General features: G+C 39.8%; 1 protein-coding gene across 2 annotated transcripts; it reads left to right on the forward strand.

Annotated features, from left to right (window-relative positions):
• Window positions 17,971-24,356, forward strand: LOC109228643 (D-cysteine desulfhydrase 2, mitochondrial). Of its 2 annotated transcripts, XM_019393806.1 has the most exons (7): window positions 17,971-18,183; window positions 20,441-20,767; window positions 21,854-21,896; window positions 22,025-22,357; window positions 22,752-22,881; window positions 22,971-23,147; window positions 23,805-24,356. In XM_019393806.1, exons 1-7 carry the CDS (start codon window positions 18,082-18,084, stop codon window positions 24,037-24,039), a joined length of 1,347 nt encoding a protein of 448 aa, XP_019249351.1. In that variant the 5' UTR covers window positions 17,971-18,081; the 3' UTR covers window positions 24,040-24,356. The 2 variants fall into 2 exon arrangements, with proteins under 2 accessions (XP_019249351.1, XP_019249356.1); XM_019393811.1 differs by lacking the exon at window positions 17,971-18,183 and having other exon boundaries at window positions 20,681-20,767; window positions 21,854-21,912.

Raw genomic sequence — 25,056 nt, forward strand, 5'->3', positions numbered from 1 at the left:
ATATAGCACACGAATCACTATACCTGATCCCGAATTCCGCCGTATGAATACCTATTACACCTCGAGTATCCAATCACTCCACGAAAGATATTCTAAAATTTCCCTGTGCCATCAAACAAACTCAGATATCAACAGACGATCCTAAATACCACAACAATACCGAAGTATTATCAGTTTACATCACATTTCCCTTTTACTGGAACATATACCCCCGTCGACTCACTGTGGTTGGCAATACCATTTTCCTTAATCATTTGAAAATCGATTCTTTAATCACCTGCAGCTGCCCGTGCTGCTTAAGAATTTAATGACTTTCCATTATGAACTAAGTCGTAACCTTACACACACAAATCCCAATCCTCCACCACATATCACATATACCATACCACGCTAGGATAACATGAGAACTCCATCTCCCTTTTCTTAACCACAAGCATCTACGTACCCAACTAGTAGAGAACTCTCCATTGATCCCATCTAGAATAAAATCACTACACATCCCATGCTTCGCATGCCTATAGACAATATATACGTCTCCAAACCACGATAAAACTCATTAAAAAAACTCTCTCCCCAATTCAATTGCACCAGCTAAACTGCCACGACTGAATTCTTCTACCCAGACCAGCTAAGCAAGCTGTCAGAACTCAAGAGCATTGCTGCGACATGCCTGTAAAAGGTCATTACCTCGAACACACACGAAGAATTAATCATACCCTTACCATACCGATTTGGTCTATTATCAAGCTAATCCATCTATCTAATTTCCCTTCTGATCCATCATCAACTTGATATTCCTCCCTTGCCGTAGCATCACAATGCCTCAATCCATGCTTACCACACGAGACTTGAACACGAGACCATACTGTCTAAGACCCATAGGCCACTGAATACTCTCTCAATTCTTCCCAGAAATACCACGTTCCAGAATACTTTACTTGAAGAACTTCCTGCGAATCTGAGTTCGTTACCATTACTTCCCAGATACTGATACATAGAATCCCATAATTAACATGAAATACCACAAGCCTTGATCTTTTCTAATGAAAACACAGTCTCTAGCCACATACACAACCTTAAGACACCTGATTATCACATGCAAAATCTTGAACACAATAAAACCATTCTCGAGAGTCGTTCACTCTTATACAACTGTAATTTACCTGACTTAACGAACAGAACCATTCGTGCCTTATAGCACTCCGACACTGCAGAACATGATCTCATACCAATACAAACAACCATCTTCCTTATCTGTACACTGAGCATTCTTTACCAACAACAACTCTAGACATTCCGAAATTCTCATACCCTATGGAACATACTATAACCTTTGTCGAAATTTTGCTTCCCTCGCCCATCCTCGGCTCAATTTCTGCAACTAGAACCGATTCGCCAGCATACCTCGAGACGTAACCAACATAGCACATAACCGTGCATTCAGCTAATCAACAGCAACCTCCCCAACTTGGCTCGAAGCCATATATCAAGACACACTTAACAACTCATAACACTTTTACTCTAATGATGCCACAATGTCATAGTGAGATTAAACTCAAATCATCTACAAGTTCGTGATATCACAGATCATCTAGCACTGAAATCCTCTGCAAACCTCGCATTTATCAGTTGAGTCCACTCTCTTAAGCGACCCAAATTCTCAGATTTCAACTCATACCCTTCAATTACACATGAGATCTACTAACATACACATAAGGATCATACCAATTAAGAACACTCCGCAGGAGATAACCCACCTACTTCGCCTCAATTTAATACTTCAGCATACCTTCTACCATCATACACGTTACACAGTCAATTTAGTCTTCCTGAGTCTGAATTCTTACCGCCACATGCAATGCACTTCACTCTTCAACTAGGAGATACAAAAATATTCTTCACGCGCCCATGTTCGAGCTACACATCAACTCACAATAGGAAACGAATCACTTAACAGTTCATCTATTGACCAGCTGACTTCTTCGTCATTACTAAGTCACATAATTACATCTCGCAGTACTAACATACTCATCACATGAATACCGAACCGCCATTCCGGCTAATAGGGGCAATACTGAACATATAAGTTCAAAATACTTGCTCACACAATCAGCACCTCGGTGCTCAAGCCATAGGCAAGGATCCGGCCTCAAGTCCTCCAGACTGGCCCAACATACTCACGAAGATTACATCTCGCCCCTCGATCGGGGGAATCACAAACCATCAAGGCACCTATAATACTGAGCGCTCACGTACGCATACAGACGTGTGAAAGAAATTTCAAGAGTTATATCTCAAGCTGAATCAAGTACGCACGATAAGAATTCTAAGAAGGTGAAGTTTTCCTAAAGGTTCTGCAGCCTCTCGAGGATAAATACAGACGTCTCCGTACCGATCCGCGAGACTCTACTAAACCTGTTCATGACTCGTGAAACCTAGAAACCTAGGCTCTGATACCAAGCTGTCACGACCCAATTCCCATACCCGGTCACCTTGCTCAGCTACAATAACAATACCTTCAATCCGCTAATAACCCGTTACCGGGTGAACGATACCTGCAACTGCATGCGAGGTGCAGGGAGTAAAGTGAGTACTTCCAACTCAGTGGTAATAAGAGTAAATAATAACTGAGAGGCAAGAAATCACGTAAGAGCACTCCATCATGCTATATAGGACAGTACAACCCTTTTTAGAAAACAGTAAGACCGTGAAGAATCCTTTAGAAAATATCTGGCTCAGTTTAAAAACCTCTTTTGAAAATATCCTTTTACAACAGTCAAGCAAATAAATGCGTATTCAGATAATGCAAGTCCACACATAAGTCAGCCCCTCGGGCACAGCACTCCACTAACAATTAACACCAGGGCGTCTGGTAAACAGTGCAAGAAGTAGCATGAATGCCAATGAAATGATAGTGCTGAATGTCATGACACGTAGTACAAACAGGAACCGATGCATGAATGGAATGCAATGCACATGACCGCTGCGGCGCGCAGCCCGATCCATTTGGGTACTCGCGCTCACTGTGGGGGTTCAGACTCCGGAGGGGCTCCTACAACCCAAGCGCAATATCATCATAGCATCGCTGTGGCATGCAGCCCGATCCATCCTCAGTCCAGAACATGCAAATGAGCCACTCGGGCAATGTCAAGTAATAGCTTTTAACTCAAAACATCAGAAATGCAATTTAAGTCTTTAAACTTTAACAATATGACTGCACATTTCAAAACAGTATTTAACTCAGGACTGAAATCATTTAATATGCTAAGTGTCATGAAAACAGTGATAATAATCCCTAAAGGATTCAAATAATCGGCACGAAGCCCAAAACATGGCAATCAACCCAAATCACGACAACATCAAGTAGGTTTCAGTCAATTACGCAGTAAAATCAACAATCAGGACGGACCAAGTCGCAATCCCCAACAGTGCTCTACCCCACGCTCATACCTAGCATTCAAGTCACCACAATACAACACTATGATGTGCAAATTCGGGGTTTCAAACCCTCAAGATATCATTTACGAGTATTACTCACCTCGAACCGGTGAAATCTCTAGCTCTCTACTCCTTTGCCCCTCAAACCGGCCTCCACACGCGTCGAATCTAACCAAAATCAGAGCGAATACATTACAATATGCCAAGGGAACAATACCCAATCGAAAACAATCAAAAATTAGCAAGAATCTCGAAACTAGCAAAACCCGAGCCCCGGGCCCGCTTCTCAAAAAATTACGAAACTTACATTACCGGATTCCTCGTCTCGCCACGAGTCCGTGCATACCAAGAACTCCCAAATCCGAGCTCAAATGACCTATCAAATCCCAATTTGAAAATATAAAAGCTCAAGCCCTAGCTCTTCCAATTTTTACTCCAATTTCCATGAATTAAAGGTTGATTCATCAATAAAATGACGTTTCTAGGTCACGAGATTTATCTCCAATCAATTCCCCTCAAAATCCTCTTCAATTTCTACCAAAAAGCTCTTAATGTGGTCAACAATGGAGGAAATAATGAATGGGGTCACGGATGAAATAATATAAAAAGCCCTCTGGACGCCCAGGTTTTACCTTACGCGAACGCGGTCAACACCCCCGCGTTCGCAATGAACAAATTCCGTTGACCACAAATAACCTCTACGCGGACGCGACTCCAGGTCCGCGAACGCGATGCTCCAGCTCACCCTCTTACGCGAACGCGTTCGACCAACCGCGAACGCGATGCACAAACCAGGCAGGGCCCCAGGCCCCTTCTACGCGAACACGAAGCAGCCCTCGCGAACGCGATGGTCTGCACAACTCCTCATCGCGAACACGCTCCTAAGGCTGCAAATGCGAAGGCCATTTTCCAGGCCTCTCAAATTTACTCTACGCGTTCGCGACACACCCCACGCGAACGCGATGAACAACACTTCTGCAACAACACAGCTGAAAACCTGCAATACTATAAGACCAGAAATGGTCCGATTGACCACCCGAAATGACCCCGAGGCCCCCGGGACCTCAACCAAAAGCACCAACTTATCCCATAACATCACGCAAACTTGTTCCACTCATCAAAACACATCAAACAACGCTGAAATCACAAATCTCATCGGATTCAAGCCTAAGTTCTTCAAAAACTTCCGAAATGCACTTTCGATCAAAAACCCGACCAAACGATGTCCGAATGACCTGAAATTTAACACACATATCCAAAATCACCTAACGAAGCTACAGCAACTCTCGGAATTCCATTCCGACCCTCGGATCAAAATCTCACCTATCAACCGGAGTTCGCCAAAATACTAACTTCGTCAATTCAAGCCTAATTCTACACCGGACCTCCAAAATCAATTCCGACCACGCTCCTAAGTCACAAATCATCCCCCGAAGCTAACCGAATCACCGGAAATCACATCCGAACCTTCTAACTCATAAGTCACGTCCGGTTGACTTTTCCAACTTAAGCCTTCCTTAAAGAGACTAAGTGTCTCATTTTTTATCAAAACTAATCCAAATCAACTCTCACACACCATATACCGATAACAAAACGTGAAGAAGCAATAAACGGGGAAAACGGAGCAGTAACACGTGAGACGACGGGTCGGTTCATCACATTAACTGTGGAGTGTGATGTATAGGCATGGTGACGAGTATCTATACGTCGGTGTCAGCATGCCCATGAGTCTTATATTGTAATTGTTGTGACTTCGTAGTGGTTTATTCATGCTTAATATGATGATTATCATTATTGTTCCCTTGTCGGGATGTTGTTGTTATATTATTGTTCCCTTGCCGGGATGTCGTTGTTATATTATGGTTCCTTTATCGAGGACGCGCCAAATCGCGACCTCGACAAGCGGAGGGACTAACTGTATGAGTCAAATTTGGACGACCACAGCTATTTGCCAAAGGCAATGGAAAACGAGATCTTCGTAAGCGGGACGTCCTACGAAAGATGACAGATAGCGGATAGAGGACGGACGGCTGTTGTAGCAGTGTAGCCCCAATTAGGGGTATTTTGGAATATTCCCACGTATATTCCCTAGGGTATGTCCTCTAAGGTACATAAAGGGATTAGCCCTTATATATAGGGGAGGAGATACCTAGTAACCGGGCCCTCTCTCGAACTTTGGAGAACGATTCATTTGAAAGAAAAACTTGTAAACTCTCTCCGATATTGAAGATTATCTTTCTCACTGTACAATTATCGCCTTTTACATAAGATCAACAACTACTTTCCATCGTGTTCATTACTTGCATCTTATGTTCTAGAGCATATTATGCTTAGCTGAGATTTACCCCTTCATTTCCTTTGATTGATTTGTTCAATTAGATTCCAATATCTTTTGAATCAAACAGTGACGAAAAAGGATTCTTATCCTTTAATGGTGTGACTTAGGATTAAATTACCAAGATGTTGACCTAATTAAAGAAGGACCAATCTGAGAGCAAAGAAAGAAAACGTATAAAAATAAAAATAAAAATGTAATTTTGCCTATGCCTTTCAATGGTGTACTAACAAGTACATAGTATATTATATTTCTTTGTAGATTCTCAAAGTATTGCACTTATCGTATCTCAATTGTTTATTCTTTAATAAATATATTTATTGCCATCTTAATACATTGAAAATAATATGAAAAGAATACCGCAATGTCCTGAAATTTTGTGCTCATGTGATGGCTTGGTACTTGTTAATGACAAATTCCGCATTAATGAGTATGTTTTGTGGAATCCGTTTACCACAAAATATCGAATTCTTGAATTATGTCCTTATTTGACGAGGCAGGACAACGAATGCCCAAAAGCTTGTGGATTGTGCTATGATTCTAATCTGGATGACTATAAAGTTTTTGTGATATGTAACTCGTTTTATGTCGTCTACTCTTTGAATAAGGGTTGTTGGACAAAGAAAATAAGTTTCACTTGTCCAATGCAACTAGTTACCGATAATTGCTCTCGAGGGATTACCACCGAAGGTTGTGTATTTTGGTCTCTGCATGAGATATTAATCAACCAATTTGTAGATGAGGGAATTTCTACAATTATATACTATGACGTGAAATCAGATGAAGTGAAAAGTCTTCCAACGCCAAAATTTGTGGGTGCGGGTGAATTGTTTGGTATGACTATTTTAAAAGAACGTCTTTGTTTATACGGCGGCAGAGGCTCAATTCATGGATTAGACATATGGATTATGGAACAAGATGGTTGGAAATGGTTAACGATATACAGGATATGAAGCTTTTGTGGTGCAGTGAAAATGATGGATTTCTCTTTCTTGATCGGTTTCCCGTGCCGTTAATATGCTTGGATAGTTTATATTTTCCGAGACTCAACATTAAGGAGGAAGCGACGAGAGACTAAGTCAGAATTTAAAATTTATGTGTTCTGAATTTTGCCATAGAAATTATAACTGGCTTAGTCAGTGAGTTTGCAATTATATGTATATATAATAAATTTTCCAAGCATTGTTGTCTTTTCGTAACTGATTTATTGATCTTTGTGATAGAATTTCTCTCCTTTATTTACCAATTTTCAAATTCCATTTTACATTTGTCCTGTTTTTTTTCTAATGCAATACATCTTAGTATAATCTTTCTCAGGTTTTCTCATGATCAGTTGTAGACTCTCCACCGAAAAGGATTTACAAATGTTAAGTAATCAATTGAAAAAAAAGGAAAATGGTATGAATTAAATTTATTAATGCGACTCATAATCGGATGGGAGATCAACTTGAAAATTAATCGTTACATTGTTCTTATTTTAATCTTGTATTACAGTTGAAATAAATGATTAAACTTTAACCATGCATTTTATTTACTTAATTCATGAATTAGAATATTAAAAGCATATTAATGCATGGTTTTGTTCATGTACGTGGAAAAAGAAGTCTAGAATTAAATCGATATACACATTGTATGGGTCAAAATTAGACCAAAGAAATTTGGCACGCGAAGACATAAAGCCAATGTCGGTTCAGCCAAGGTCGGACCATCATCAATAAAGCCAAGGTCGGACCGTCATCAATAAAGCCAAGGTCGGACAGGCCAAGGTCGGACAGTCATGAAACTGCTAGTTTGCTTTGGAATACTCAAAAGGAATATTCTACCGAATATTCTCTCTAAATTGTACCTTTTGCTAGGATTTTCTATGGATACCCCTCTTATAAATAGGAGAGGAGGACTTCCCATAAAAAGGGGGCTCTCTCTGGATCTCCCTCTCACTCTCTCGAGAAAAATATGTAAACACATCTCTCCAAAGAGATGAGAGGATCAATGATCCCATACCTTCATCGGATCCAAAAAGGGTCATAAGGTTCTTGTATTTGTCTACTGTTTAGCTCAAAAGTTGTCAAACACTTTTTAAGCAAATCAATCAAAAGAAATGAACGGGTAAATCCTAGTTAAGAATGATTAACTCTAGATCCGAGACGAATAACATGAGTACAAAAACGTAGCCGACTATAGATATTGGGCGTGATTATAGCCAGATTTAATAACATAAAGAAAGATGTACTGAATAACATTAGATGGCAATAAAATGTAGATAAAGGAAAAGATTCACCCGATCTTGAGTGAGTCGGATCTTCTTTCATTTGATAAAGATGAATGATAGACAAAATACAAGAACCATTGGACCCTTTTTGGATCTGATGAAGGTTTTGGATCACAGATCCCCTTCTCTCTTTTGAGAGATGTGTTTACATATTTTCTAGAAAGAGGGAGAGGGAGACCGAGAGAGAGCCCCCTTTCTGGGACTTCCTCCCTTCCTATTTATCAGGGGTATTCCTAGAAAAATATTAAAAGAAAAGGTACAATTAGAGGGAATATTCGGTAGAATATTCCTTTTGAGGATTCCAAAGCAGACTAGTTGTTTCATCACTGTCCGACCTCGGCCTGTCCGACCTTGGCCTGTCCGACCTCGGCTTTATTGATGACGGTCCGATCTCAGCTTGTCCGACCTTGGCCTTATGTCTTTGTGTGCCGAATTTCTCTGGTCTAATTTTGACTCATACAGTTAGTCCCTCCGCTTATCGAGGTCGTCTCTTGGTCGAGCTCGGTGAGCGGACCATTAATCGTAATTCGAGACATTCGGATGGGGAGGTCGACTAGTATGGGTTGCAGCTGAGGATGCCGATGCCGATGCCGAGGGAGAATATCTTGGAGATGGTGGTGAAGAGAGTGGCGATGGTGCTGCCGAGTGAAAAGATAGCTGTCTTTTTGACCATTGATCAGGGTCGTATGTAATCTGCGACTATTTGCGCAGTGACTTCGTATAAAGAAGAATTTTTCGTTGTTATTCGCCGTGTACTTTTCTATGTTTTTGCTTTTCGCGACTTTGGTGCGAGGTAGATTCCCGCATGGCGAGTCCCGATCTTTCTTTCCCTTCATATTTTCTGACGACACTTGGCCTTAGTGACATTTCGAATTCTCTTTGGCGAAGGCCCATGGCCTTAGAGGGTATTATTTCAATTTTATCGAAATATTGGCCCGTCATCGTTCGATCGAGGTCGAACTCTTCTTTTTAGTGAAGGCCCTTGGCCTTAACGGGTGTTATTTCGAACTTGTCGAAATATTAACCCGTCGTCGTTCGATCAAGGTCGTACTCTTCTTCTTTGGCGAAGGCTCCTGGCCATAAGGTCGATTCGGACGAGGCCGAATGTTGATTCAGTCGAGCCGAATGTTGATTCGGACGAGGCCAAAGGCTGATTCGGACGAGGCCGGTTGACTCGGACGAGGCCGAATGTTGTTTCGGACGAGGCCGAAGGTTGATTCGGACGAAGCCGAATGTTGATTCGGACGGGGCCGAATGTTGTTTCGGACGGGGCCGAATGTTGATTCGGACGGGGCCGAATGTTGATTCGGACGGGGCCGAATGTTGTTTCGGACGGGGCCGAATGTTGTTTCGGACGAGGCCGAAGGTTGATTCGGACGGCCGAATTCTTCTATTTGGCGATTGCCCTTGGCCGTAGGGGTGTTATTTCGAATTGGTCGAAATGTTAACCCGTCGTGGTTCGAACGAGGTCGAACTCTTCTTTTTTGGCGATGGCCCTTGGCCGTAGGGGTGTTATTTTGAGCTGGTCGAAATGTTAACCCATCGTGGTTCGAACGAGGTTGAACTCTTCTTTTTTAGCGACGGCCCTTGGCCTTAAGGTCGACCTATTCTTTTTTTGGCGACGGCCCTTGGCCGTAGGGGTGTTATTTCGAGCTGGTAGAAATGTTAACCCGTCGTGGTTTGAACGAGGTCGAACTTTTCTTTTTTAGCAACGGCCCTTGGCATTAAGGTCGACCTATTCTTTTTTTGGCGACGGCCCTTGGCCGTAGGGGTGTTATTTCGAGCGGGTCGAAATGTTAACCCGTCGTGGTTCGAACAAGGTCGAGCTCTTCTTTTTTGGCGATGGCCCTTGGCCTGAGTCCCAGTTCGAGCGAGGTCGAACTGTCCAACTTTGATGGCGAAGGCACTTAGCCTGAGTCCAAGTTCGAGTGAGGTCGAACTGTTAATCTTTGATGGCGAAGGCACATAGCCTGAGTCCCAGTTCGAACGAGGTCGAACTATCAAACATTGATGGCGAAGGGACTTAGCCTGAGTCTCAGTTCGAGCGAGGTCGAACTGTAATATGTCAATGGCGAAGGTGCTTAACCTGAGTCCTAGTTCGAGCGAGGTCGAACTGTAATATGTCGATGCGAAGGCACTTAGCCTGAGTCGATGGCAGAGGCACTTAGCCTGAGTCGATGGCGGAGGCACTTAGCCTGAGTCCCAGTTCGAACGAGGTCAAACTGTCAAACTTTAATGGCGAAGGCACTTAGCCTGAGTCCAAGTTCGAGCGAGGTTGAACTGTAATATATCGATGGCGAAGGCACTTAGCCTGAGTCGACGGCGAAGGCACTTAGCCTGAGTCGATGGCGAAGGCACTTAGCCTGAGTCGATGGTGAAGGCACTTAGCCTGAGTCGATGGCAAAGGCACTTAGCCTGAGTCGATGGCGAAGGCACTTAGCCAGAGTCGATGGCGAAGGCATTTAGCCTGAGTCCCAGTTCGAGCGAGGTCGAACTGTAATATGTCGATGGCAAAGGCGCTTAGCCTGAGTCGATGGCGGAGGCACTTAGCCTGAGTCCCAGTTCGAACGAGGTCGAACTGTCAAACTTTAATGGCGAAGGCACTTAGCCTGAGTCCAAGTTCGAGCGAGGTCGAACTGTCAAACTTTAATGGCGAAGGCACTTAGCCTGAGTCCAAGTTCGAGTGAGGTCGAACTGTAATATGTCGATGGCGAAGGCACTTAGCCTGAGTCAATGGCGAAGGCACTTAGCCTGAGTCCCAGTTCAAGCGAGGTCGAACTGTAATATGTCGATGGCAAAGGCGCTTAGCCTGAGTCGATGGCGCAGGCACTTAGCCTGAGTACCAGTTCGAACAAGGTCGAACTGTCAAACCTTAATTGCGAAGGCACTTAGCCTGAGTCCAAGTTCAAGCGAGGTCGAACTGTTAATCTTTGATGGCGAAGGCACATGGCCTGAGTCCCAGTTCGAGCGAGATCGAACTGTTAATCTTTGATGGCGAAGGCACATAGCCTGAGTCCCAGTTCAACTGTTGTTGAACTTAGTGGCGAAGGCGCATAGCCTTGATTCAATGGCGAAGGCGCATAGCCTGGATTCAATGGCGAAGGCGCATAGCCTTGATTCAATGGCGAAGGCGCATAGCCTGAGTTCCAGTTCAACTGTTGTTGAACTTAGTGGCGAAGGCGCATAGCCTTGATTCAATGGCGAAGGCGCATAGCCTTGATTCAATGGCGAAGGCGCATAGCCTTGATTCAATGGCGAAGGCGCATAGCCTGAGTCCCAGTTTGCTTAACTTTGCTTGCATTGGAGAATATGATGTATTTCCTGGGGGAGTCCCAGTTTGTTTAATTTTGCTTGTATTGGAGAATACGACGCATTTCCTTGGTGATTGCTCCTGCTTCTATTCCACTTAGAGAAATAGTTAGTTGAAACAAAATAACAGCATTTGTTACCTCAGTTTGATCTAGTGCAAAGAAATGCTTGGAGGGCAAGCACAATTAGCAGGAAGCGGTGACGCTGAAGCAAAGTCGAGCCTCTCCCAGACTCATCACTGTTTCTTATTCTTGTGTTGATCATCATCATCTACTGTTTGACTGGTGGGCTGTAGTTGAGCATCATTGGCAGCAGCTTCAGTTGATGATGAAGAGATGGAGGACGAATTAGGAGTATTTACAATCTCGGACGACGGAATCTTATTGACTATTTGTGATGGAGCCGATAAAGGTACAGGTGGTGATGGAGTTTGAAGCAAATCGAATGTAGAAGGGGTAGTAATTGGGTGAGAAGAAAACATGGTTTCTATTAAACTTAAAGAAGAACCCTTTTCAGATTCACATGTCGGCATATCAAAGATGCTTAATAAAGAATAATTATTCGCCGGAATCTTATGCAGAAGACATATGGCATGAACTTATTCGTTTGATGCATGCACAGAGAATTCACAATCCATCTTATCGAGCACAGGTTCAAGCGGACGTGCTTGGACACAAAAATCGAAGTGTAAAATGTGTGAAAAACAGCCCTAGCAACTACAAGGGTGTATGTATATATGCCCAAAACGAAATCCAGAAGTCAGTACTTTGTTTACTTCCGCGGAGCTGAGAAACCTCAATAGGAAGTCGGGTTCCCATCAATTTTGTGTGACAAAGTGCGGATAAACCAGTTGTTTGTGCTTTTTTCCTTGTCCGCCATGGACTTGATCAAAAGCATAGATTCTGCTTCTTCCTTATTGCAAACAACAAAAGGCAGAGAGAGAAATATAGACTTCACTTTATGCTTGGGTTTGGGTATAGGATTTTTTTCAGAAAGCTTTGACATGTGATGCATGAAGATTTTATTGGTCATTAGCAAGCAAAAGTTGTGGTAAATGTATGTGCTGTAGAAGCTACACAAGAACTCGCTAGGATTGAATTTTAGATCTAGAGAAAACTATAATTTTAACTAGAAAGTCCCCACAGACGGCGCCAAATTGTTTGACTCAAAAGTTGTTTAACACTTTTTAAGCAAATCAATCAAATAGATGAAGGGGTAAATCCTAGTTAAAGATAATTAACTCTAGATCCGAGACGAATAATATGAGTAGAAAAACATAGCCGAGTATAAATATTGGGCGTGATTATAGCCAGATTTAATGACATAAGGAGATGCATTGAATAACATTAAATGGCAATAAAATGTAGATAAAGGAAAAGATTCCCCGATCTTGAGTGAGTCGGATCTTCTTTCATTTGATAAAGATGAATGATAGACAAAATACAAGAACCCTTGGACCCTTTTTGGATCTGATGAAGGTTTTGGATCACAGATCCTCTTCTCTCTTTTGAGAGATGTGTTTACATATTTCCTAGAAAGAGAGAGAGGGAGACCGAGAGAGAGCTAGCCCCACTTTTTGGGAAGTCCTCCCTTCCTCTTTATAAGGGGTATTCCTAGAAAAATATTAAAAGAAAAGGTACAATTAGAGAGAATATTCGGTAGAATATTCCTTTTGAGGATTCCAAAGCAGACTAGTTGTTTCATCACTGTCCGACCTCGGCTTTATTGATGACGGTCCGACCTCAGCTTTACTGATGACGGTCCGACCTTGGCTTTATTGGTGACGGTCCGACCTTGACCTGTCCGACCTTGGCCTTATGTCTTCGCGTGCCGAGTTTCTCTGGTCTAATTTTGACTCATACATCCATCAATTTAAAAACATAGAAACTTTCGTCAAGATATTACAAAGAAAGACATAGTAATATTCGTCAAGTTATTACTATACCAAACTTTCATGAAATGGCCAATAATGTTGCTTCTTCATTACACCATAGCCAAAATGCCATTATGGAAGAAGGAGATGTTGTCGTTGTCATGGTACCTTTTCTATATCCGCTCCTGTACCTCTCTCACATTCTTTCTACCTACAATTTTCCGCTCTATTATCTTGGCTATAGTGACAAAATTAAGCAAGTTAAACTTCGTGTTCGTGGATGGGATCCTTTCACCGTTTCTAACATCCATTTCCAAGAATTTCAAAATCCGGCGTCTCATGATCAAACCGAGTCACAATTCATACTACCAATACTTTATGAGTCCCTTATTGTATCTCTCCTTCGGAGAAAAATATAATAGCATCTTTTAGTATATTTACTTTATTGTCCGATTTATCGTTATTTAAGGTTTGATTTGTTAGTCTCCGCATGACACTTTGTTATTTCGATCCCAAGAGGGCGTTGGTCATTTACGACTCGCTAATGGCTAGTGATGTGCAGGACATAGTTTCTATACCAAATGCCGAAGCCTATTGTTGTAATGTCTCCTCTGCTTTCATGATTTGCTCCATGCATTTGGAAGAGGCAATGAGACGATTCCATCTCCCTACATTTGTTGGGAAATTTATTGGTAGACTTCTACTCCCTAATGGTTATTTTTTCATACATGAGTTTATTGATTTTACTTTAATGCAAGATAGAGTTAACACTTTTTTCTCCGGATATCTATACTCCACTTGTCAGGTTGTCGAGGGACCTTATCATGATGTTCAAAGTTCAATAGGTTTAGGTTACTAAGAAAAGACAGTTAAATAGCACGGGCTAGCCAGTTTTAGGATTGATAATTGAAAAATAATCAGTGTTTACAAAGTCATTAAAAAATAGCTATTTTACTGAAACACAAAAAATTTCAGCATAATATGTTGTGCTGGATTATGGAGGTTAAGCGTATAACCTTCTAGCACCTGCACACAGAAAGATAGGGTTAACGGTTTTTTGCTCTAGAAATCTGTACTCTACATGCAAGGTTGTTGAGGGACCTTACTTGCAAAGTTCAATAGGTTACTAAGAAAAGGCAATCAATGGGCTATTGGCCAATTACATCCAATCACAACGATTAATGATCAAAACGTTAATCGTCGTCACATGTGTTCGAAATGGCTAGACGGGTTTGAACGTTAGCGGGGCGGTGCGGGTTTGAGATTTTGCGGTTGCGGGGCTGGGCGGGGCGGGTTTAATTTTTAAATTAAAAAAATAACGCGGGGCGAAGCGGGGCGCGGGTGGGGATTTAATTTTAAAAGGCTAAATAATAAAGAGAGTCTGTAGTGTCACACATCGATTATTCGATTAGGCAGGATTTTAGAATCACATATTCTGTTCATAACCGGCGCCTCTTTTCATTTTTTTCTATTCCCAAACTAAATTAATATTCGAAAAAGTATGTCTATTCACATTCCGTTTCCATATTAATTTGGAGTGTAAATTTTATACACTGACGTTGTTACACTATTAGGTGATTTAAAAATATTTACAGTAATCATCATCTATGATAACCTAAAAAATAAAGCAAGTATACTTAAGGAAAAATTAATGTAGAAATTCGTTTATACTGTTAGTGTATATAAGTTAAATTATTCAATTAAAGAAAAAATAATTTTAGTAGATATTAAAGTGCATTTTAATTATATGCAGTAATAGTGTAAAAAATCAGATTTAAGTCTAGCTTTCTAAAAAAGAAAGAATTTTTATTAAAAAAAAAAAAAGGGGTGGGACGGGGCGGATGAACGCGGGTGGAGTGCAGGGCGGGTGAATGCGGGTTTAAATCCTATGCATTGCGGGGCGGAGCGGGTTTAAATTGCGCGGGTTCAGACAGAATCCGCCCCGCACTCGCACCGTCCCGCACCGCCTGCCATTCCTACATACAAGAACCAAATTCGGTAATAATAGTTTCATTTGGGACAACAACTTCCTTATCTAATGACCAAATCAAAGATATGGCTATAGGGTTGGAAAATAGTCAACAAAATTTCATTTGGGTAGTAAGGGATGCTTTATTATTAAGAGAAGAGGAACAAGAAGTCCAAATTCCTCAAGGTTATGAAGAGAGAGTTGAAGGAAGAGGAGTTGTGGCGAAAGATTGGGCGCCCCAATTGGAAATCTTGGGGCGATCATCAACCGGAGGCTTCTTGAGTTATTGTAGATGGAATTTCGTCTTAGAGAGCATAATAATGCTGCCGCAAATCCTGATACATCTTCACGGCGCCCGGATGCCGGGAACTATGGGCCTCCTCTAAGATCAACTCCCGAAGTCCATCCACATTGGGCACACAAACTCGCCCCTGCAATCTCAAGACTCCATCAGCATCCAATGTAACCTGCTTGGCACCTCCTCGCTGCATCGTGTCTCTAAGGACACACAAATGGGGATCATCAAACTGCCGATCACGGATACGCTCCAATAATGAGAACGAGCGACCGTGCAAGCTAATACTCGGCTAGGCTCAGAAATATCCAACCTCACAAATCGATTGGCCAAAGCCTGAACATCCAAAGCAAGCGGCCTCTAACTGACCGGAATATAAACAAGACTGCCCATACTGACTGACTTCCTACTCAAAGCATCGGCCACCACATTGGCCTTCCCCGGATGATATGAAATGGTGACAGCGGATGCGGCCTTTGGACAACGGGTTCATCTGAACCCAATACCTTTTATATGCAGTACTATAAATTTATGGGCAAAAATCTATTAAAACTACAATAATTAGTAGATACGAACACATAACTTTAAAAATATAATAGGTTTAACGCCAAAAATAATAAATGTTGAACCCACAGAACTAAAATCGTGGATCCGCCTCTAAGAGCATTACTATGGGAGTTTCACTAGCTGCATGGCCTATGCTTATTGACCATCCAAGAATTGCGGTACTGGTGACGAAGGGATTGAAAATCGGCTAATTACATCGACAACTGTTGTAAAAAATTTAATGATTTTGTTCGAAGGAAACGAGGTTAGGATGAGGGCGCGACAAAATTAGCTAAAAAATTTAGACGGTCCACGATAGATGGAGGGAATTTTTGGACGGAGATGGATTCTTTCATAGCTCATATCACTATAGGTGCTAAGTTAATTTTTATTACCAATAATAATTTGTGATTTTTTTTGCTACTCCAAATTTGTGTTATAAAGAAAAAGTGTTTATCGCCAATATTACCTTCCGAGTTTTCTTGCCAATTTAACAAAAGTACTTTGTTGTGACTTGTGAAGACATAAATACGTGCTACTTCGTTTCATAGTTTTGAAATGTCACTTAATTTTATTGTTGCCATATGATAATCATTATTCTCGTCACATAACAATTTTGAATATCCCGCTTATTACATTTGACAATATTCTAATTTTTTTTCTTTTTTCTTTAAAATGCTAAATTTGTTCAATAGAATGAAAAAAGATTTGACGGAATCGAATTACAAGTCACTATTGAAATGATGGGAATTCTCTTAAATGCTATGTTTCCAACTTAAAATTTGTTAGATTTAGTATTTTGGACTAAATGTAGATTTACTTACATAAATGAAGGACTACATTTATGAAACGGGAATATTAAGGACCAAAATAAACAACCCCAATGCATTAAGGACCACTTTGATAATTTTCCTAAAAAAGATATGCCTTGCCGGATAAGATGTGCAAACGGTAAACTATATGGTAAAACAGCCCAAATATAGCTCTCGCGGAGAAAATGGCAATATTACACTGTGTTTGGATCATTGTTTCCCATCGTTTTATAATGTATTGTATTGTATTGTACTGTACTTTACTGTATTATATCGTCTTGATGGATACAACGTTTGGATAGACTGTATCATTTGCTGTTGTTAAATAACATCTTTATTGTTTGGTTTGACTGTACTGTACTGCTAAGTTTACTAAAATACCCTCAGTTATTTTAAATAAGGTATACATATAGAAAAAACAAATGTAAGAACATACTAAATCATGCATTCATGTGAATAACATTCTCCATTTATTATTTAGAGGAAAATTCCCTGCCCTATTTTTGCTCAATCATTTGTCCCAAATAATCTTAAATTTCTGAAAAGATTCAACAAAGTGAATCAAAACCAGCATCGTCTGTGGTTCCCTGCCCCCAAATTTTCAGTAAACTAAAATTAAAAGCCAAAAGTATCTAGCTAAAACCAACAATAATGGTACATAATAACAATGAGCAAAAAGCACATGACACACAATAGCAACAGTGAAATTAGTTAAAAGAGATGACTAGTTGCACGGAAGAAAACTAACCTTTCTACTGAAAACTAAAAGAGATGAAAATTAATCCTGGGGTAACAACAGGAAGAAAAGAGATGAAAATTAACCTGTAAAAATTTTGTTGGAAAGAGACGATACGTCGTTGACTAGTTACACGGCAGAAAGAAGATGGAGACAAAGTACTTATTAGTTTGGTGAATATAATATAAATAATAGGGTAAAGGATAAAAATGAAATATAGAATAATAAGTGTGGGCATAATTGGAAAGAAAAATACGGAACAATCCCACCACACCGATTTGGTTGTTTCATAAAATGAGAGTTTTCGTTGTTCCGGAACAATAGATTTAACAATACGGTACAATCAATTTTATATTAACAATCAAAACAAACATTGTATCTGGGGTAACAATACAATACAATACAACCGGAAACAACCATCCAAACAACGCGTTACTTCCATGGAAATTTGCAAGCAGAAACAGATGATTCTTGAAAATTGAACAGCAACCCCGAAAAAATGCTGAAAACCACAAAGTTTCAGTTGCAGCAGCCAAGAAATGCCATGGTTTCATCTTTTACATTCAGACTTCATTATGGGTCATCTCCAAATGGTCTCAAGGTTTGCCTTTTTTCCTCTTTACCCCATTATTGATGTAAAGATTCAAACTTTTTCTTGCCTTAAATTTACCCGCTATGCCATTTGCCTAAGCTTTGGTAGATAGAGTTACTTGATGTCTGTGCTGGTGTGAGGTAGCAGCTATCCAATGGAATAGCTAGAACATATTTGTTAATTAAAGCTTTACAATTTTTAACACAGTTTTTTTAAGGTGGTGTACGGACAAGCTTGCCAAAAAGTGTTGGGAGAGGTGATCAGGCAGGACATGGCGCAGCTTGACCTAACTAAGGACATGACCCTTGATAGGAGGGCGTGAGGGTTGAGAATTAGGGTAGAAAGTTAATAGGTAGTCGAGCGTTTCTGGTTGTCTTCCTTAGTGCAATAGTATTAGTGTTGGTATGGTATCTACTGTTATTACTTGCCAGCCATCAGTACTCTCTTAGTTTGCTATCACTACATATCCTGCACTATTATTACTTGCTATCAGTACTTCTTTCATCTTCTCTTTTGCTATCTTGGATTTAGTTTTCTAAGTATCTTGTATTGTTATTACTTGCTATCAGTGCTTCTTCCATCTTTTCTCTAGCCGAGGGTCTACCGAAAACAGTCTCTCTGCCCTTCCGGGATGGGGTAAGGCTGCGTACATCCTACCCTCTCCAGATTCCACTTGTGGGAATACACTGAGTTGTTGTTGTTGTTGTACGGGCAAGCTTGCGTGCAAATGTATTCCAATACAGTTCTTGATAAGTTGATATAAGGTTCACTTTTTCTTGGTTATGTAGAAATTAGAGTACAATTGTATTAAGTTTACCAGCTAGGCCGTTTGCCTAGAGTTACTCGATAATTGTGCTAGTGGGAGGTAGCAGGTATTCGTGGAATAGTAGAGTGCGCACAAGCTTGCCCGAACACCACCTTAAAAAAACTATGTTAAAAACTGTAAAGCTTTATTTAACAAATATGTTCCAATAGTGTTGATAGTTCTTAAGGATTGATGTCCACCTTAATAAGTTTTGATCTTGAAATATTCACCTACTGCACCATGATTCAGTCTTACATATTTCAGTTGAAAAGCACAAAGTTTCAATTGCAGCCAAAGGCGTATGTAGTGTTATAGTACCGGGTTCATCTGAACCCAGTACTTTCGATGCGGAGTATAAATTTGGTGTAAAAATTCACTAAAATTGCAATAGCGAGTTGAACCCATAACTTTAAAAATATAATAGGTTCAACAATAAAAACCTTAAAAGTTGAACCCATAAAGTTTAAATCCTGAATCTGCCTCTGATTGCAGCAGCACATAGTTTCATCATTTACATTCAGATTTCATTGTGGGTAATCTCCAAGTGGTCTAAAGCTTTGCTATTTTGTCCTCTTTACCCCATTCTGGATATAAAGATTCAAACTTTTTCTTTGTTATATTGCGAAATTAGAGTACAACTGTGTTAAGAACTATAAAAGCTTTTAACTAAGAAACATATTCCAATAGTGTTAATAGTACTTGAGACTAGTTTTGAGCTAGATATTGGATTGATTTTCACTTTAACACTATTTGCCTAGAATGTTAATGTAGTTCACCATGAACTCAGTCTCACATATTTTATAAGATGTAGCATAAGTTATTTGGTCTACATTATATTACTGGTTGAAATTATTTTGAGAACTTTGATTCCGGTCACTGTTTATTAAGTAGCCGAGTTCTTTGTCAAATACTAACTGATTTGCGTCATGATTTTTCTACAAATTCACCAATATTTCTTGGACTCTTGGTTTACATTTTGCTTAATTTCTAGATAATTGATGTATTTCTATGAGTCATGAGAATTCAGGGTTGAGGAATCTTGAATAAACAGTCTATATGAGTTTCGCAAAGTATTGCCAGTTCCAAACTCCTGATAAAGGAGGAAGATTGGCGAGTTAATGGTCAGCATAAAATTAGTGTAATTTATGATGAATATTTTAAATAAATGAACCCAAATAGAGCGGCATGAATACTGATGGTTCGTATAGCTCACGAGCTAATTTGAGATTGAACCATAGTTGATTGGTTTATGTAGAAATAGAGTAAAACTGTCTGTCTCACAGAACTGTAGCTTCAGTGGACGTCTTGACCAGATAACTTCATGATATTCTGTTAAATCTCTGATTATTTTGGTGAAATTGGTTTACATTTTGCTTTAACATACAGATAACTGATGTATTTCGGTGAGGCATGAAACTTCAGGGTTGAAGAATCTTGAATAATGCCTGGATTTGTTTTCAGGAAGCTTTGAAATCCAATTTTCCTAAGGAGGAGTTTGTGTCGAAATTACTTAAGAGGAAATGGGCATTGAGAAGCCCAGATACAAAAATTAACCAAATAACGATATCAAAAGATGGTCTTCAGCTGGGAGGTGAAAATCTTTGGAATCTTTCCTTTCTGAATAATCCACAACCATCTTTGGGTGATCACGTGACGGGAAAATACCGACAAGAACCTTCATTTTATGTTGTAAGAGATGATTTGCTGCATCCTTTGGTGAATGGTAATAAGGCAAGGAAATTGGATGCACTGCTCCCTCTCTTGGAAGACAGTTCTGTGACAGATGTTGTAAGACTTGATGCCTCTAGCTTTTCTAAATTGCTATATCTTTTTATTGTGTACATTGCTTAGTGTTAATATTTGGCAAGTCATAAACATGGAATTGAAGTTCATTAAAAAGCTTGGTGGTTCTTGTATTTTGTATTTCCCCGTGTGGTAAAAGCATATTGATTACGAAGATTTGAGTAGTCTAAGTTACAGGGCGTACGAAACGTAAAGGCAGTTCATTAAGTTTGAAAAGAGATATCGAAAAGGAAAAACAGAAAGAAAACATGCCTGTTCATCATGTTAATAAAAGGGGAGCCAAAAAATTGACAAGGCTTCATTTTAGAGCTATACCTAACTCAATCCATTGAAGTTTTTTATTTGGTGTTGTGTAGATTCCTGTAGTTCGTGTCAACATGGATTCTAAAGATTGTGATATTTTTGAGAGGGCCAATACTATGTCCAAAACAGTCTTGTCAAAGTCTCATTTAAGGTGCGATTAAGCCCTGAAGCACAGAAAAGCTTAGGGAGCGCGCTTCACCTCGCTTAAGCAGCGCTTCAGTGTAAGCAACGCATTAAGGCGTGTGCCTTATTGCCCATGAGTTCTATCTTGAATCAGGCAGTACTTAATAACAATAATAATCAACAAATAAGTGTATTAGTTGTTAAGTAAAACATTAAGAGTGAATTTGTTACTCTTTTTTCTTGAATTACATATATATTTATCTTTTTATTCATTGCGCCTTTTTTTAACTAAAGCCCCCATTTTAATTGTGCTTTGTGCTTAAATCCCCAATAGACCCGGAGCGCTTTTTAGAGCTTTTCACTTTTGACAACATTGGTCCAAAAAGTAACAAAAGCTAGCGAAGTCTGGTAATATCTTTCCCTATCGACTCCTTACATCCGTTCTAGACCTCTAGCTTATGGTGTACGTTCTCTTACTTCTTCGCCCACTCGAGCAGAACAAAAATGAATGTCGAAGGAGCTAGTTGATCAGAAAGCTTCTTGGCTCTCTCCATGATCTAAAAGCACCCCAATAATTAGTGTCTTCGTGCTTAAGGTATGTGGAAAAGAAATTTGCATCTCATTGTGATATTTTTAAAATTTTAGGTCACATGCGGAGGTTGTCAAAGTGCGCATGCTGCAGCTGTTGGTACGTCATGCAACAGGTTAACTGCCACATTTATTAATTTCATTCCTTCTTCTTTTCAGATTTTACTTGTGTCGTTCCTGGATAGAGATAACACTGTTTTTTAAGCATTTTGTTTACTTGTAATGCAGCTGTGTCATGCGCTGAAAGGGGATTAAAATCACATTTACTTCTCCGAGGAGAACAGCCAGCAACTCTGACGGGTTACAATCTAATTTCAACATTATATGGAAATGTTAGATATGTTCCAAGATCTCTATATGCTAGGAGGGAGGAGATGCTCTTAAAGCATGCGGGTCTTGTTGCAGGAAATGATGGCTTAGTTTTCTCACTTGCTGATTTAGAGGCTTCTTTATCCTCTAATGGATGCAGTGAACACTCTTCACACGTCAATGCTCTTACAAAAAGTAGTAAGAAGGTAGTTGTTGTTAATGAAGGGGCTGGAGATGCTGCTGCATTGCTAGGTAATTTCTTTGTTACTTGTGGTGAAAGTTAATAAGAGATCTCTTGTTACATGTCGGCCAACATATGTGGTTTGACGGTGTACATTTTAGAAAACATGCTATACATGTGTCTTGTGGAAAAGAAGTAATCGCTGATGAAATCTTAAAAAGAATGCTTCAGTAGTTTGTCTTTATTCATGTCGTCGAAGGGTCACTCCCTTAATGATGAGCCTAAAATATTGGTACATGTCGAAATTTTTCCTATTTTTTCCTAACTTTGTTCCCAAAGAACAAGAATACGTTATCGGTTACATAATTATCTAACTATTTATATCTTTAGTTATTTAAAGATTCAGCTACTAGTGTGTTTCCTTTATAACTTCAGTTATATATGTCAACTAAATGATTCCTACAGGTGTTTTACGCCTTGTTGAGTACTTGTCTCGGGACCATCTATTTGGGAAAGAACAACCACTGGAAATTATTATAGATGCTGGAACAGGGACAACTGCTATTGGTTTAGGGATTGGAGCAGTGTGCTTAGGGTGAGGTTCTTCTATTTAACCTTGATGCATCACATTTTTTTTGCATTTATCATATCGAAGGTTAGTCAAATTGACTCTCTTACTATTAGGCTCCCTTGGGAGGTCACTGCAGTTATGCTGGCTGACACGATTGACGGATATCAGAAAAAGGAGGAAAGTTTAATTTCTGAATTCCGTAAATGCTTTACTCTTCATCTTGGTGAGCAAGCACTGAGTGGATTGGAACCTGGACTTGTGCAGTGGGCCGAACGCAGCTCTCCAAGAAAGTAATTAATACTTCTTGTCCTCTTCTATGATATAAGAAATTCTTGCTTTTTGTTGCCCCTTCATCTTGTCTTTGAGGCAGTAATAGCTGATGTTCCTCACCCTAAAAATTCCCAGGTATTTGGTGCCTAGCACCATAGTCGAATCCAAGATTTTAGTAAGTGGATTGAATAAGTGTGATCTTATTATATGTTGAGATTTTAATTTTCTTTGCGTATGTATACGTAATTCGAGTCGAAAGCAATGAGTTCAGCTGAATACACTAAATCCACTCTAGACCCGCCTCTGTTTGCTAAAACATGCATCACACAGCTAGATTTTTTCTTCCCATACTACCCTCTCCATGTTGACAAACAACTATATATCCATGTTTACATCATGACTACCATTGGCGGAGCCACCGTATACCAAGGAGTGTCAATTGACACTCCTTCGTCGGAAAAATACACTGTGTAGCTAGGTACATTTTCTTGATTTATGTATATATGCTATTAGTTGTATCCTCTTAACTTTTCGTGTGGTTACTTCTTTATATTTTGACACCCCTTAGTGAAAATCCTTGCTCCATGCTACTGATGGCTACTATTGTTCATTTTAGAATTGGACAAAGTGGAACTGAATCTCTAATGGAGTTTTTTCTTCTCCTTGTTGTCTTACAGATTTGGCAATATACTGAAGGGGGAAGTTGAAATATGTCAAAAGATTGCACAAGAGACAGGTATCCTTGTCGATCCGGTTTACACTTTGGCTGCTTGGGAATTGGCAACTCAACTTGGTCAGGAGGGAAATGCGAAAGTGGTGATGCTTCACACCGGAGGTACACTTGGTATGTTTGGTTTGGCTCAGCGCTACAAATCTTACTTCGAAATGTTGACGGATGAATCTTGTAGCTAATGCTAGTGACTTTTAACTGATCAGTAACCATTACTGATACACGCCCTCTGTCTTGACTCGCCTGTTTGTGGCGAATTTCATAGTCCAATATGTGCATTACTGCATATTCCATTCGCCTCGACTCAAGTAAAGATACAACTCTTAAGCCTTAAATGTGTATGTTTAGCTAGCTGAGTGTTACAAATCTTACTTTCAAGTGCTGAAAGGTTAAAATTGTTGTTAATGTTAGTTACTTCAACTGATAACGAGTGTACTGGATCTTGAATTTCTTTTTGTATGACAGTGGTGTCAGGGCTAGTATGCATACACTTCGACTAGTCGGGGGTTTCTGTTATTTCCACCCAGCATAGGTAACGAGTAACTCTGCCTACCAAGACTTAGACAATTCTTAAATTGGACTCTCTCTCGATCTCGATCTCCCGACATGCCTTTTTTGCAGCAACTTCTTTTTTTAACTAAATTTCCTTATTAATCACCAAAGTAATGAATTACAAAATCACAGTTATACCAACTTCAGGTCAACATTTCATGTTCCAATTATGTGTATTACTGGATTTTCTGCTTGATTAGTATCGATCTTTTCTGTGTTTGCATGTTTCATGAAAGGGTGATTCCCAGGGGCAAAGCTACATATCACAAAGGATGGTCAACTGACCACCCTTTATCGTTAACTTTACACTGTGTATATAGGTAAAATATTAGGTTTTAGAGGTATATAACATATATTGAACACTCTTTATCGGAGAATTTTTTTCACCTTTTTAAGTTTGAACACCCTTGAGGAAATTACTAGCTTCGCCATTGGTGATTCCTAGAGCCCCATGAGTCACGAGTTCGAATCCTGTTGTGAATTAAGTATAGAATTTAAGTAAGAAAAATAGAGGGATGATCAATTATCCACCAAGTTTCGCAGTTAAAAGCAATACTTTTTTATCCACAAAAAGAAAGAAAATGATAATTCATTTACTTGAATAAAGAATTGAGAGTTCATTATCTATTGAGTTTTAAAGCTGGAAA

The sequence above is a fragment of the Nicotiana attenuata genome, chromosome 1 (genome assembly GCF_001879085.1).
Source record: "Nicotiana attenuata strain UT chromosome 1, NIATTr2, whole genome shotgun sequence".
NCBI lineage: Eukaryota > Viridiplantae > Streptophyta > Magnoliopsida > Solanales > Solanaceae > Nicotiana > Nicotiana attenuata.